Genomic DNA, 16,157 nt, shown 5'->3' on the forward strand with positions numbered 1-16,157 from the left:
ACATCCCCAGGTAGGACTGGGAGAGAACTCTGTCCAGTGGCGTAGCGTGGGGGTGCAGGGGGGCCGGCCGCACCGGGCGCAACATCTGGGGGTTAGGGTTAGGGGGCGCAAATCCACGGGTTAGGGGGCGCAAATTACTTGCCCTGCCCCGGGTGCTGACAACCCACGCTACGCCACTGACTCTGTCTGATATCCTGGAAAGCTGCTGCCAGTCAGTGTGGGCAATACTGAGCTAGATGGGCCAGTGGTTTGACAGCTTCCTATGCCCTATGGCTGGCCGCTGAGCAAACAGGCTGCTGGACTGGACTGCACTGGACTGGACTGCTTTGGCCTGATCCAGCAGAGCTCTTCTGACATTCTTGCGTCCTCTCCCAACTGTCCAGCAAGACGTTTCCTCCTTTCTGGAGTCATTCATGAGCAACCTTTACTCCAGCACACTCCTGCTCTTTCCCCTTCTATCCTCACTGGGCTTAAGTACTGGTGGGGGACCCCCTCACATGTTCTGTATTGCAGTAGTGCCAAGCACACTCCTAGGTCTAAGTAAAAGTTTAACTGCTGTTCAAAGGAGACCAGCTGCCTTTCTCTTTGGAGTCGAATGCATGAACATGGCAAGAGGGACCTCTTCCACCAGCGGAGAAGAGGATCCTTTTTGAAATCTGTTGCTGTGGAGCTCCAGGCAAGGCCGGGGAGGTCATGGCTGCCTCTGACTACAGCCGAGAGGCCCAGGTGACCACCTTCCCCTTCTTGCCAGCCTCGTAGCTTGCGCAAGGGCCCCACAGAGCTGCCAAGCGCCATCCGGGCAGGTGCTGCTGTCTCGCAGCCTCCGTCCAAGCACTCCTCATTAGCCAATTAATTAGCTTATCAAGCAGCTCATTAGCAGCTTCCGGTGGCATTTCAAGAACAGCCTGTCTTTGGACGCGGAGGCGGTGATGGGCACCTGCACAAACAGACCTGGGAAGGGATTCAGCCTGCCTGCTTGCGTTTGCTGGCTGGCTGTGGCACAGGGGCTCTGTGTAGGAGAGGATCAGCACCGGGGCAGCAGGTGGAGGCCGTTTCCTGCATAGCCCTGCTACCCAGCAGAGAGGAGGCAAGCTAGGAAGACACAGGCAGGCACACACATGAGATCTAGGTCTGCCTTACAGTGCAGAAAAGATATCAAAACTGAAACTGGGCCAAAGCTGCCCTGTAGAGCCCGGCATCCACCTGTAAGCCTCTGCACTTTAGACCACAGCTCCAACAGCCACTAACCTTTTTTTTTTTTTTATGGCCACTATTATAACCTTGGCATGCCACTGAATACCAGTTGCTGGGGGCACAACAGCACGAGAGGAAGGACCACAGCTGAGCTGTAGAGCCTCTGCCTTGCACACAGAAGGTCCCAGGTTCAATCCAGGTATGGCTAGGGAAAACGCCTGCCTGAAACCATGGAGAGCCACAGCCAATCAGTGAAGGCCACAGCCCTTTAAGCAGTCAGTCAGGACCCGCAGGCTATACCAGGTGGCTTGCAGCATGTCTGGATAAGGCCGAAAGAACACTACATGTGGCGTCTAGGTTAGGGCACATTCGTCTGATGACACACACCTTTTATAGATTTCCATGGGTGCTACAACATGACAGGAGAAAAGCATGAGCCATTTTTAAGAACGTACCAGTACATATTTCTGGCCAAGCACATGCCCCACCACCCTACATCTATGCTTCTAGAGAGGAAGCTCTGTACGGAACAGGGGCACTCTGTTCACTTTTGAATCTACTTCTATGGCTTTCTGGACTCCTCCCAGAATGCAAACCTGGGGGGGTTTTCAACAGCTTCTCAGCCTTTTGACTAAAAATTAAGTGTAACAACCACTGCATTTCATTTGGTAGCAATGCTAAAGCATACTGCTCTGTGAATTGCTATTTTAGGATTAATAATGTGCATTAAATCAAATGTGAATATTTGACAGCGGGTCCCATGTTGCAGGTTGTGAGTCAGAGGTAGGACTTGGGTCTGGATAGTTGAAGACCACGGGTGTGGACAATACTGAGCTAGATGGACCAATAGTATGAAGCATCTCCCTAGGACTCTATGTAGGGTTAACCTGAGACTCACTTTTAAATGAAGGGCCCTCTGTGTGCTGAAGAAGCCCAGCCAATTGCTTAAGAAAGAGCTGAATGGTGGGATCACAATTCTGCAGACAAGCAGGGGGGTGGGGAGCGAGAAGCAGAAGCTTCTTTTTTAAAATGAGTAAGGAATGAACTCTGGGTTTGATGCAGACTACAACTGTGATTATTATTGCTATTTTTATTCCACTTTTCAGACAGTTGCCATTTCCCAAGGCAGACTAAAAATAAAAAAATGAGAGGAGAGTAGGGGAAAGGTAGATGAGGGGGATGCTATTTTAAAGCCAGAGAAATAAGCTGCATAAGATGGCATTTGTGGTCTGAAAAGGGCCAGGCTGATCTCCCCTTGTTGGTGCTGGTCCTTGAATAGCAATTGCTAGCTCTTGTTCCTTTAGCAGATGGCGGATGGGGCCAGAGCATCCTCTCTCCTTGCTTCTACAGTCCCAGAGTGACAGGCAATGGGAGCAGAGAGTGGGGAGGCCAGCTCCTTGCATCTGCTCATTCTCTGGCCAATGGATGGGGCCAGGTTGGTCTCTTATTTGCCCCGTTTCTGAACCACTATTTTGACAATCTGACCAGGCAGTGCCCAAGAATGGGATGTGATCAGATACCAGCCTCACAAAGTGGCACAAGGCTGGCTTGGGGAGGGTGGCGTGAGTATCCCCCTGCCTCAAGGAAAATGTGCCCAGGCCATTCACCCTGGAAGCTCCCCCCCCCCATGCCTCTGCTGGAGCTAAAGCACATCTAAAGCTGGGCTAAGCAAGAAGCAGCGCCGTTCCTTAGGGGAGGTAGCCCTCTTGTGGCAAACCTGTTTAATGCAGAACCACACAGAATTTGAGGGAGCAACACAGAGTTTACCAACCTTTTTGGACCGGGGGAGGGACACAACACCAGAAAGAACTGTCGGGAGCCATGCTGTGTTTCGGAAGCTGCAAATTCAATTCCATGCCCTCAGCTCAGACACCAATTCTCAGCCATAAGAGCTAGGACAGCAGTTGCTGCTCTTTCATCATGTTGCAGTTGGCATGGCCACCTATTGGCAGACATGTAAGCTGCCCTGTGGCAACAATTTTTTAAAAAAATGAAATAGGAAGGATTGGGCCTCCTGATTAATTGAACATGGTAGGCGGACACTGTGGATACGAATCAAACTTGGATCTCGTTCAAAAGGAGCAGCTTTGGGGCCACAGCAGGGAAGGAGGGACGACGACAGGGCAGGAGACCCTTCTGAGCACCTGGGGCTCTCAGTCAGTGCCTAATCTGGCTGACCATTGCCACCAAGCTTTCCTCTATGTATGATCTCCAAGGGCAGGATTATCCACTCATTGTCCCAGCCTGCTCCAAGAGTGTAGAAACCTATGTAAACCTAACTGCACCTACTGATTTCCAGAGATTGTTGGCATCTGCCTGCCTTGAGACTGAGAGACAATGGAGTGTACTTCCAGGGGTGAATTAAAATCACTGCATTAACAGTACTGAAGTGACCTCCCTGGGGTGCAGGCCTGGCCAGTGCCTATGGAGGTACTGGGCTGCCTATAAGACCCCCCTCTCGGCCTCACTGATGTGGTCCAAAGGAAAGCAGAGCAATACCTTTGGCACCCGCTTGACTGCAGGAGTTGCCAAAAGGTAGTGTACAAGGCATCATCTAACCATCGTACAGACTTCACTCCAGATTTGTGTAGGGTAGCCATTTCTTCCCTCGAAGACACCTTGCAAGGCAGCAGAGTTCTCCTTCTCCTAGATTGGGTACCTTCCCAGGTTGACAAATCTCATCTGCCTCACTTCCCTCTACAACACATGCAGAAACCACCTTCTTGATCACTGGACCCACTATTGATCTCATCCTCCCAGTGGAGCCTGTCTTTGCATGCAGGGGAAGTTCCTCACTTACTGAGAGTTTGAGACTCATTGGATACCCTCGCCTGGTTTAGCTGCCCAGTTGAAGCCGTTCCCATGGCGTGACCGCTGTTGCATGTTGACTGCTTCTAAGAATCCCAGGTGAGAGTTGAGTGCAGAGTGGGGACCAAAGGTGGACAAACTACCCCCAAAGGAGCATGATGTGTGTGTTCCCCTGGTGGTACTACCCCTTCGCTAAAACCCCATACACCCCGATTTCCGGAGTGTAATTTATTTAAAACAGCATTAAAGAAACAACAGCATACGCTTTAATATTTTTTTAAACTCGAGGTGGAGGAAGGCAAAACAGAGCAGTGTTTTTCCCAAGAAGGAGCTGGGAGGATGTGGCACTCCATAACCCCTTTCCAACAAGCCTTTCACAATGAAAACACGCCCTCTGTTCCCACACCACACCCCACAAAGTGCGGCTTAGAAGAACAGGAACAGCACAAGCATAAAGGCCAAGCCCTTCAGAGACAGAATGGCGGGAGGAGAGAGACCTCATTTTAAATACCAGCAGCAAAGTGGAACAGCGTGGTTTCTTACAGGAGACCAAAGAGGTTCTTGCTCTCTTGACATCGGCTCTGGCAGAAAGATCAAAGCAACACCATTGAAGACAAGAACCTAATCCTGCTAAGCCCCACCATTTCCACCCAGAGTATTAGGAGGTCCCAAGTCTTGTGGAAAGGGGAGGAAAAGAGAGTGAGAGCGCAGGGGGAAGAGCTGCTCTGGAACCAAGAGGCAAACTTCTCCAATATGACAATTCAGGGGGAAAGACCCAAGCATCTCTGTACATGAGGGTTCCCCTTCCAGAAGTTTGAGGAAAGGTACATGTTGGACAAGGGTGAACTGAAATGCAGAACACAAGCAAAGAGTTCTTAAGAGGGCCGGCAGAAGAATCAGAGAGTGTAGAATCAGCAAATGAATCTATCTCTCTCTGTGTGTAATGGAGGGAGAGAATAAAGGAACATTAGTTTCAAAGGTCACTTAATGGTATGGAAATCCAAAATGGTGTGTAAACAGACAGGCGGGGGAGGGGAGAAAGGTACACATCCATTCTCTCTACAAGCTCACTTTGTAGCACAATTCCAATTCCAATTTCCTCAAGTCATCCCCTAAAACAGCCTTCCCTGACTTAGTGCTCTCCAGATGCTTTTGACCACAACTCCCATCAGATGTAGAAGCTGGGGTTTATGGGAGTTGTAGTCCAAAGATCTGGAGGGCAGGTCAGGGAGGCTGCCCTAAGCCAAGGAAGTGACTGATATTAGGAGAAACAAACAGCACACCTGCCTCCACACACCAGACACAGGTTCCAGTTATAAAGGTTTTAAGTCTTGCAAGGGCTCTGCCTGAATCATTTCTAAGAGCTATATGCTCCTGTTCCTTTCATCCAGTGACTTTCAGGCACAAGAGGATGAGGGGAAGTGTGGGCTGAAAAAAAGAAGTTGGTGTTTTTTGGGGGGTGGGGAGGAGAACCATTCCAATAAATTTGCCTCCCAATCACACCATCCCAGCCAAGCCTAGGCAAGTTCATGCACAGGTGCTTGCTGCTGCCACTATCTTTAGAGAGTAAATTGCCATCACCATGAGAGGATTTAAAGTTCATTGCTGAACACAGCAGGCCTGGAGGAGTCGAGGGACCAGTCTTCCTTCCGATCACCATAGGACGGGGTGGCCTGGGGCCTCCCGTAGGAAGTCCACAAATCATATTTGAACAAGGCAGAAGCAAGTCCATTAGGGGGAGTAGAGAGGGTTAATTCCGCAGGGCAGCCAACCTGGACAGGAACACGGGAGAAATAGAAAATGAAAAAATAAGGCTTTTTTTAAGGTACAGAAAAAAGCTTGATTTTTAGTTTTGACCATGGGGTATAGCCAAAAAATATTACAGCTCTCGTTCAGTGTTGCCTTCTTTCCACATCAGAGAAGATTCTGCAGCCACAGAGCATGCTCAGTGCTTGTCAGGCTATTTCTGGAGACTGTCCCTTAGGGTTGTTCACCCTTAAGTTTTCTTTCTTTCTTTAATTTTGCATTAAAAATTAATTTTATAAAGTTTTTAAAAAATACTTTTGAAAACCTCTTGGCTCCCCAAAACCAGCTGATACCATGGATGGGTGGTCCTGTTTTGGGGAGAGAAGAGTGATGCTACTTGCTACCAGGATATGGCAACCTATAGATATTTTAAAAGCTGCCAGGGCCTGGGTCTCTGTCGTTGGCTGAGAAGCAGGAATTTGAATCCTACAAAATGATTATGGGCATGTTTGGGTGGCAACGAACCTTCGCGATAGCTGGTCCTCCTGGGAACGCACCGAGCTCTCTCCCACTGCCGAGGCCCCCTCAGGCAGCTGGTTCAGCTGATCCATGACTTCCAGGCCGTTCTCCTCAGCAATTTGTACTATCAGACTGTCAACTTGCTCCTGGGGTGTGGTCAGTGTAGTGGCTGAGCTCATGGAGTCTTCCATCACCTGTGGGGATCACAAAACAGATCCTTAGCAAGGAGGGAGGAAACAGAACACAAGAATATGTCCGGTGCAGTCCCAACAAACGGGCCTGCTTCTCAGTGGCAATTATTCCTCTTGCTGTCCCACACGTGTCCAGCACAAAACACCCCCTTCTTCCAGATCTCCCTGCAGCAGGAAGGTGCTACTGCTGTCCCCCACTGATGAACATCTGGTGGTGGCTCAGATGTTCGTTGCTAAACACTGGAAGTAATGTATAACAACAGAGGCATGGTTCAACACTGTCTGGGAGATAGTCCTGTTTGAACATCCTACACAACACAGACAAGTGACAAGAAGTGAAGTGAAGAAAGATCAGTTTGAACAATTGTGGTTCTTATTTTTTCCTCTTTATCAATATGGACTTAAAATTCTCAGGCCCTCCCAATATCCACACATCGCTTTGGAGGGGCTCTGCTGATGCCTAGTTATCACACAAAACTGTTAACGACTCTTTCAAGATAATTTAATTGTTTGCTGTGAGCTAGTCAGTACTAAGTATTGGATAATCTGCAGCTGGATTCTATGATGTTTACTTGAAGTTTCTCTATTTGTTTTCTCGAGATCAATAAAAATTACATATGAATAAAAAAGGGAAGGTGCTACTGGCGTCCACCAATAAGCCCACCAATCTTTTCCTTTTCCCCTTGCAGTTTGCGGACAGAAAATGAAGGGGACTCTCTCTCCATTCCTACTGGAATTTGTAGAAGGGCGACAGCAGTAGTAAGGCCCTTATACAAGAAGCTTGCACTGAGAGCAGGGGAAACACACACACACAATCACTTCCTCTACACAGGCAGGGAAGAGTTGTGCACAACCAAACAGTGGGATAGCAGACCCAACACACTCCATACATGAAAAGGGCTGTTCATTTACATTCTGCACCTTCCTCCTGCCCTAGCCCACATCCAAGGGCCATCAGTAAAACATCTGATTTGCATGTAGAAGGGCCCAGGTTCAACCCCCAACATCTCCAGATAGAGCTGGGAGAGACTCCCTGTCTGAAACCCCTGGAGAGTTGCTGCTAGTCAGAGTAGACAATACTGAGATAGATGGACCAGTGGTCTGACTCAGTATAAGGCAGCTTCCTACATTCCAAACTCCAGACCAGAGCATACATACTGCTAAAAAAGAGTGTTTTACACACTTCCTACAGCAGAAATCTGAACTTCAACAGAACTTCACTATGTCTGGCAGTGAGGGGGTAGATGGAAGGAGAAGGAGTCATAGGCAAATGGGAGGGGGGGATGGGGACAGAACAGGTTTACTGAAATAAGGAGTTTTAAGGAGTCTTGCATCCCACCACCCATAGCATTACAGCACAGATGCCTTGTTCTCCCTGGACAGCAAACAGCCCTTACCGAAGTGTGAACATCCAAGTTCTGGACCTGCTGCTCAAACTTGTCCATCACAGCGGAGACCTTCTGCAAGTCCATAGAGCTGAGTGCTTTGTCCAAGGCCTTCGTCACCTGGGCCATGTTCTTAGTCACCTGCAGTAGAGAGTCGGAAAATGTATCATGCATTTAGGAAGCAGAAGCCCATCAGGGAATTGCCCAGAGAGCTGGAGCCAGGACTTGGAGGACTTAAATAAAGTGTGGGGAACTGCATCTAGTCCACAAGCCGCATTCTCCCCTTCTCCCACCCCATGAGCCAAATTTCACAGGTGGGCTGTCAATCACCTGGCATCACAATGATGTCAGGTGTCCTGTTCTGCCTGTACAGTTTAAAATCAAACTGTGCAGGCCAAAGCACCACCCTGTATTTTGCAAGTGTCATCAACCAGCTGATCAACAGCCTTTGCAAATGTGGTCCAGAGGACTGCTCAGCAGTGCCTGCAAACCCGCTTTCATTTCAGCTGCACTGCCTCTTTACCTGCTCCAGAGCAGATGGGCATGGCTTGGCTGAAGTGACCTCCATTAGCCAAACGGGTAGGGCTGGTAGGTATAATTAGGTTCACAGGCTGGAGGTTCTCCACCACTGATTTAAGAGTTATGTCCCTCAGAACAACAACGGCAGGAAAAGCCAGGGGGCAGAAAGTGTCAAATGAGCAGAGAATGAGGGTTTCAGAAGTATAAACACAACCAAGGTGGTTCTCAGCTGATAGACCTTAATGGCTGTTTCATCATTTTCAGTCTTGGAAGCCCAGACTCAAGGTCTAAAAGTCAAGAGGGGCCAGGATTGAGATGCTGGGGGGCAATAGAGAGCAGCAGAGAAAAAAATAGGCAGAGTGGAAAGGGGTAGAGTGGGTAAGAGGAACATTTTTTGGCCCCAAAGTAGCCCACAGGGCTCCAATGGAGCAAACCAGACTGACCAGTTCTGCTCACATATCAATATGGAATAAGGAAGAGTCAGCAACCCAGGGGTCAAATGAGCATGTTTGCCGACAACAATATGCCTAATATTATGGATTAAATTGCAGATTGGATCTCGGGCAGTAAGGCTGGAAAAGCACTCTTCCAGAGATCTTAGAAATCTGTTGCTAACCAAGACAGGCAACACCTGGCTGGATCAGTGGCTGTCGGTCCAACTGTAGCTCAGTTTTCATGTAATGGTACACCATAGCCTGAAATAATAAATTACTCTGCGTGCTGCTCAGTCATCCTGCCCAGTTCCTTCCCTGTGCCCCCTTTACAAAACCATGGAGCAGCTGGCTTAGTGTTACATACTAAGCGCTGCTGGTGATTTGTTTCTTGCCAGATAAATCACATGTGGAAGCTGAGGTTTGCTCTTGGCTTACCAGTCATGGTGTGTTTGGAGAGAAACAAGACACAAGCACTGGCTTGAACGTTAAACCACACAGCAGCCAGCTCAATGTTGTTTATTGCTAGGGAGGAGTGAAGCAAGTGCGACTGAGAGAGTGCATCAGTCTGTTGCTCGTTCCCAGTAAGCCATGGTTTGTTATTGACGAATGGTGAAGTGTGGACTTTTTCAGATGGACTGGAGTGGGGGAAGGTTATGGAATTATGAGAAACTGGCATAGGCACCGCCACAAAATGGCTGTGATTTAAATCATCTCGATGCAAATCAACCCACCTTGCCCAGCAATGCCTACGGTAAAAGATGTGATTTTTAAAAAAGCAATGAGAGGGGCAGGAGACCTTGGTGAGCACAAGGCAGGGGATTTTCACTGGGTGTCGTGAAGCTGTACACCATGTTGGTAAACATTATGTGCAAACATGGCCAATGTGAAAGGCAAGTCCTTGTAGCCTTAAGCAGCAGTGAAGAGGAAGCATCTACCAGGTTAGACTGTGGAGACTCAACACCAGTGCCAAAGTGCATCTTCTTACCCCCTTCATAGTCACTGCTGTCTGGACCTTAGAGGCCACCGCATCCACTCGGGAAGCCATACGGAGCCAGTTCAAGCCTTCGTTCTTCTTCCGAATGGCATTCTCTGCATAGACACGGGCACATTCCACATTCTTCTGTTGAAGGGCCTGGAGCAGAAGAAAAAAGATGCTCAGGGTGAATTCACCAGAATCAGAGCACTTGTATGGGGCTCTAAACGTGCTGCCAATCAGCCAGAAAACCTTTCAAGCCAGCTGCATCTTTACCTGCCCCACACCTGACAACATATATGTATGGCTTGGCCAAAACAAGAAGGTGGCCTTCAAACAGTGTCTCCCAACATTAACATTACATGGCACAGACTTGCTGGGCCCACCTTTTCCCTAAATAAGGACTGCCCCATGCCTCTCCATTTTTAGTGGTGCAACAATGTAGTGCCCACAGTGTAGAAAGGTCCTTACTTACAATCTGCACTAGACAAAGAAATCAGGAGTAAAGGAAGAGACAAGAAAATGGACAAACATGTTCAGGAATGGAGCTACTAAAGACAGAGACAGACAAGTAGATCAGTTATGGGGAAAGGTGAGGCTGTGCCAGAAATGGAACACAGCAAAAGACAGAGAGGATGGGCATACAAAAGAGAAACTAAGGGAGCCAAAACTTTGAACTGAGCAGAAAGACACAGGAAACACACAGCCTTAAAACAAAAACAATTAAAACAAGGATACGGAATCTGTGGCACTCCAGATGTTGTTGGACCCAACTCCCATTATCCCGAACCACTGACCATACTGACTGGGGCTGATAAGAGTTTGAATTGAACAAGATCTGGAGGGGCACTGGTTACTGATGTTCAAATGGGGAGCCACAGTGTGTAAGCAAAGCGGCTTAGAGAGAGCAGTAATGCTGCTATTGGAGTTTCTGATTGGAGAAGCAGTCAGCCTTTCAGGTACATCTGGCAGTTACTCTCATCACCAGCATTTATTTCCATTACCTTCTTGACTTTGGCTTGCTCGGTTTTGGAGTCCTTTTCTGCCTTCTTGGCAAGCTTCTCCAGCTGCTTGGCTGTAAACTAGAGAGAATGAGATGCTCAGTAGGTAGGCAGGCAGGCAGAAAAACATCTCCAGAGGAGGAGATAGCCACAGGGAAGAACTTGCTATTTGTACATTTCTAGTCACCATATCTCAAAAAGTATGTGCAAGACCTCAAAAGATGAAGAAAAGACAAGCCATATGTGGCTAAAGTAACTCCCCTATGATGAAAGGTTATAATATTTGGGGTGTTCTAGTTTACAAAAAAGAGCAGTAAAGCGCTGTGGGGGAAATATGGCAAAGGCGTGTAAAATTATGTATGTAAGAGGTGGGAAAAGAAGATCATGTTTTTCTTCTGTTCCTCTCACAATACTAGACCCAAGGTCATCCAAAGAATCTGAAAAGTGGAAAATTTAAAGCAGATGAAAGGGGGGGGGGATATTCACACATCACACAGTTCATCACTAGAACTGGCTACCACAAGAGATTGTACTGGCCACCAACTTGGATGACTTTAAAAGATGATTTGACAAATTCATGGAGAAACGGATAACAATGGCTACTAGTCATGAGGGTTATATCACTTCCAGTGAATAACTATTACTGGGGATCATGAACATGAGATGTCATTGTGTTCGTGTCCTACTTGGGGGCTTCTCAGAGGCATCTGGTTGGCTGCTGTGAGACAGGCATCTGGCCTGGTCCAGGAGGGCTCTTGTACAGAAACAGGAGGTAGAAATGGCCATTGTCTCCCTACTTTAGACCAATACATCATGAGTAATTTTTAAGTTGTGTGCATATTCAGAGTCCACAAATCTGAGGCCCACAAAGAAGCAATACCAACGGGTTGGCATACTGTAGAATATCAATAAATTTTACAAGACCGAATAGAAGCTACCAGCATTGAATGCACAATTGAGAGCTGTGGGAAAAGCTAGTCTGAGTCAGTGAAACTTCCCACTACTAGTGGTCCCCAGGAGCTGCCCATCCCAGAGTCTCATACACAACTACAAACTAGTAATCTGCCAGTCCAGAAAGTAGATGCTTTCTCTGTCCAAGAAAGACAATACTTCCTGACAGAAACCTAGGTGCCACCTACATAAGTTCACCATGAAAAAAGTGCATTTTTAAAATGGTGATTTAAAAAAAAAACAAATTGCACATACAGCTGCCTTGAAGACTGTTAGCCTCCTTGCAGACCATCCATTTGAAAGGCAAGGTATTAATCTTCAAAATAAATAAATTCTCTCTCAATAATTCAGCATCTGCACTGTGTACAGTATATTTTTTTTAAAAGAAATTTACATCCTTTTCTATACTTTGCTGCAGAATAGTTAATAGTTAAGCCCTGGCTGGCAACAAGAAACAGCATTTCATAGTGTCCAGCACTCACCTTTAACTGGAAGAGTGTATCTGTGAAGAGAAAGATGGCAATAGTTGGGTTTCAGAAAAAAGGTCTCAGAATGAAGGGTACTGACTGAAATTTCCACCAACCCAAACATTCCTTCTAGCCCAAAGAGGTCCAAACTGGGTACATTAAATACACCCTGTCCATAGAGCAACAAATATCCTTTGTGCTAAGCACTTTGTCTTTAGCAACTTTACATGAGGAATATGAAATACATTCATCTCTATACAATGAACTAGCTCCTACATTTTTTATATTTGCTGCTAAAAATCATTATGTTTTTCCAGTCCCACAGTTCCACAGGAGGAATCGTTGCACCTTGGAGCCCAACTTCTTGACCTGTCATGCATTTATAGCCTATATACTAATCATGTGACAATATATTAGTAAGCCAGTCTTTCAAAGTGCCACAGCACTTTCTCTCTCCAGAATTCAACACTCAACTTTAACCATGGCAATCATTTTCCTTTGTACTCTGGCCTCTCAAGCTGCCTAGAGGATAACTGCTAACTGGAGACTCCTGTTCTAACTCTGTGGTGAGGGGAAATCGATCAAACACTATGCTACCCAGGTAACTGGCTCATACACTGTGTCATCTGTCTGGCATCCAGGAACAGGAAGTGGCATACAAGAAATGAGGAAAATACATTACTGCTTGTTAAAGGATCCCCTTTTGAAGACTCTAAACACACAGTCTTATATGGCTCGCAAAAATGATTCTCTTGAAAGGACTGCCAGCCAGATGAGTGGCTAGAACAACCCAGTCAGATGGACAGGGTACATATAATAAAAATATTGATAAAATTATTATTATGAAAAGATCAGTTTCTGGCCAATGTAAACATGCCTCTCACAGGCATACATTTCTGTCCACAGGGCTCCATCCCTTGGGGCATATCATAATACCAATAGATATTTTCTAGTATGGGTTAGAAAATCACTGACTGACCCCCTGCCCTTAGGCAGGAACCTCTGTGCCACATATTTAAAACCTAGCCATTTGTGAGTGAAGTGCAGGAGTAATGAAAGTGGGCTATATCAAAGATCAAAGCCAAACATCTGACTCTGTCTCCCACAAAATCACAAGGCATATCCAATACACTATTTAGTCCAACCCTGTGACATACGACAGGATGGTCAGACTCGGCAATCTATGCAATCCATGAATTGTACTAAGTTGTACTAAATGACTAAAATTAAGTTAGCCTAAACAAACTCTGCAGGCAAAACAAACACCCCAGACATTTAATCAGAACAATTTGATGGGGAAGGGGAAGCATTCCTTCAAAATACCAAACACAGCAGATAGATTTTTGCCTGCATGTCAAGCAGCCACTTGCCTTTAGTTGAAGGAAGAAGAAAAAGAACCTCCCCTCCCCCCCCATGTGTGCTTCTTGACAGCCTTGTCTTAGGGGGGCAATAAGGTTGTCAACTTCCTTTTCTAGGAAGGCACTTGTGCCAGAAACTGAACAGGTGAACCTTTGCCTGACAAATGTGTGTGAGGCAGGAGCCTGGGGGCGGAGGGGAGAGAAAAAGTCAACAACTCTAACAGGCAGGCAGGAAGGCAGCCTGGAGAGATATCCCCACCCCAGATCCCTTCTAAACAACTCGAGAGAATTTACCTCCAGCTCACATGCACAAGGGGTGCGCACGCACACACACACACACACACACACTTTATGGGAGTCAAGGCCGGGGGCTGGGTGGGCGAATGCTAAAGTCATGTCTCGATGGCTTCATTGTTACACACTTCCCCACCCCAGGAACCCCACCCCTCTTTCACCTTCCCAGTTATCCCCACCCCACTGTAGGCAAGGCTCCAGTCCCAAAGTCCCCACACCCTGCATCAGGGTTGAATGTGAAATCGCTCCATCCCCCACCCACCCGAGGAAGAAGGGGAAAGAGCTGCCTTACCGTCCATTCTGAATTGAGTCCTCTGTCTACTCCCCTGACCAAAACTTCCGGGCTCCCTCCTCGCCCACTTCCGGGTTCTCTCCCCAGCCTCTTCCGCGTCGCCTCGAACGCGATCTCAGCCACGCCTCGCGAGACGACGGTCTATCACGACCGCCATCGTCTTTCTCACCGCGCCGCAGTCTCGCTCACCGGGTCCGTGCTGGCGCATGCGTAGACTTTAAAAAAAGTCACTCGTGGGCACGCCCAGCAAGACAAGGCTCGTAGGTGGCGGTTCCTATGGCAACGAGGGAGAAAGAAAACGAACATGATGAGATGCGGGGGAAAGCGCTTTTGCACAGCTTGGGAGTAATTTAAGCACGAAGCAGATATAAATCTTATTTGCATATCGATATGATTGTTTTTTACATATTGCTGTTGTTATTGTTGCGTATTATTTGACGGTGGTGATGATTCCCATCATCATCATCAAGATCAAGTATTTAGGGCTGTATATAGAAGAATTAGGATAAAAATAGTGTATTTAGGCCTGGACAAAAACTAGACTGGTTCCTACTCCAGAATGGCTTTCAAACTAACAAATATTTGACACATACAAAAGGAAGAGACAATGAAGGGGAGAAGAAAGGAAGCGAATTCAGTGTTCAGGCACCATTGTTTTCCAAATAAATATACATTGGCCTTGGATAGAGCCAGCACATTGTGCTTGGTCTGCCTCTTGAGAACGTTTCTGCTGGTTGTATGACTTTTAACTATGCTGCTGCAGCATAACTTTGGAGCATAATTGAGCGGCAGCAAAATTATCCCCATTCTACTGACTGGTGAAGATGAGGTTGTGTTGTATAGAGCACTGGTCTTCAACAGGTGAGGTTGGGTGGGATTCTCTACTGTGTGACAGCTTGACCCAAACTCCAAGGCTGTCTACCACCATGCAAATTTACTACTAATTACTACTACTATTAGAATTTAAAGAGCACCTTTCTTTTCAAGAAGAATATGGCCAACTGTCACTTGGGAGGAAGGATATTGGTAAACTGGTACATTTCCAGAGAAGGAGATAAAGATGGTAAGGTGTCTGGAGAACCAGTCTGATGAGAAAAGGTTGAGTTGGTTATGTTTAACTTGGAGAAGAGATGATTAAGAGGCAATATTCAGAGGCCATTGTCAAATTTTTGAAAGGCTAGCACAGGAGTCAGCAAACTTTTTCAGCAGGGGGCCAGTCCACTGTCCCTCAGACCTTGTGGGGGGGGGCAGACTATATTTTTTGGTGGGGGGTGAACAAATTCCTATGCCCCACAAATCCCCCAGAGATGCATTTTAAATAAAAGGACACATTCTACTCATGTAAAAACACACTGATTCCCGGACCGTCCGTGGGCCAGATTGAGAAGGCAATTGGACCTTAGTTGGCCTACCCATGGGCTAGCACATAGATGATGGAGCCTCTTTGTTTTCCATCACTCTAGCTAAACTTTAGAAAAAGCTTCTTGGCAGAATGACCTGTTTGATGGTACAAACAGTTTTGGAGGGTTCTTCATGGTCACCCACAATGGGAAAATAGGGGAGCTCCCTTACTCTGTCCTAATAGCACTTACCTATCATCACCAAGAGTCTTGCAACATCCAAACCATCCTAGTGCAAATTCCAAAAAAGTCAGAGCACTTTAGAAAAGTTAGAGCCCGTGTAGTGCAGTGAAGGGGATTTAGGTTTTGCCTATGGGAGATGCCTCCCAGCCATGATGAGAGTGGCTCAATATCTATTACTCTTCACTCTAACTTCTCCTGAGATGTTTTTGTCTGAGGATGTAAGGGGGGAAATCATTTGAATATGGTGAGAAGGATATAATAAAAATGGTGGTGGGAGAAAATATGCCAAACATTAATTAGCCCAAGAGAAAAAGAGGGCAGGAAAAAAAGAGGGAAACCTGTACTTTCTTACAGCACCCATACATTGCCACAGGTAAAGGGTCCTGAGGAGGATATCACAGGAGTCATTTCCTGAGCTGAATCAGCCCCCTCCTGCTGTGCA

The 16,157-nt window shown here is 47.0% G+C and overlaps 1 protein-coding gene across 2 annotated transcripts; it reads right to left on the reverse strand.

Annotated features, from left to right (window-relative positions):
* Positions 1-4,245: 4,245 nt before the first annotated feature.
* CHMP1A (charged multivesicular body protein 1A) lies at positions 4,246-16,154 on the reverse strand. Of its 2 annotated transcripts, XM_082233579.1 has the most exons (9): positions 16,060-16,154; positions 15,725-15,910; positions 14,133-14,406; positions 12,204-12,223; positions 10,774-10,851; positions 9,782-9,928; positions 7,856-7,984; positions 6,274-6,461; positions 4,246-5,774 (listed from the first exon to the last, which is right to left on the reverse strand). In XM_082233579.1, the coding sequence occupies exons 3-9, from the start codon at positions 14,137-14,139 to the stop codon at positions 5,753-5,755; spliced, it is 591 nt and encodes a 196-aa protein (XP_082089705.1). In that variant the 5' UTR covers positions 14,140-14,406; positions 15,725-15,910; positions 16,060-16,154; the 3' UTR covers positions 4,246-5,752. The 2 variants fall into 2 exon arrangements, with proteins under 2 accessions (XP_082089705.1, XP_082089704.1); XM_082233578.1 differs by having other exon boundaries at positions 15,725-16,065.
* Positions 16,155-16,157: the final 3 nt, after the last annotated feature.

This window comes from Podarcis vaucheri (genome assembly GCF_965113315.1).
Source record: "Podarcis vaucheri genome assembly, chromosome: 7".
NCBI classification, from domain to species: Eukaryota; Metazoa; Chordata; class Lepidosauria; order Squamata; family Lacertidae; genus Podarcis; species Podarcis vaucheri.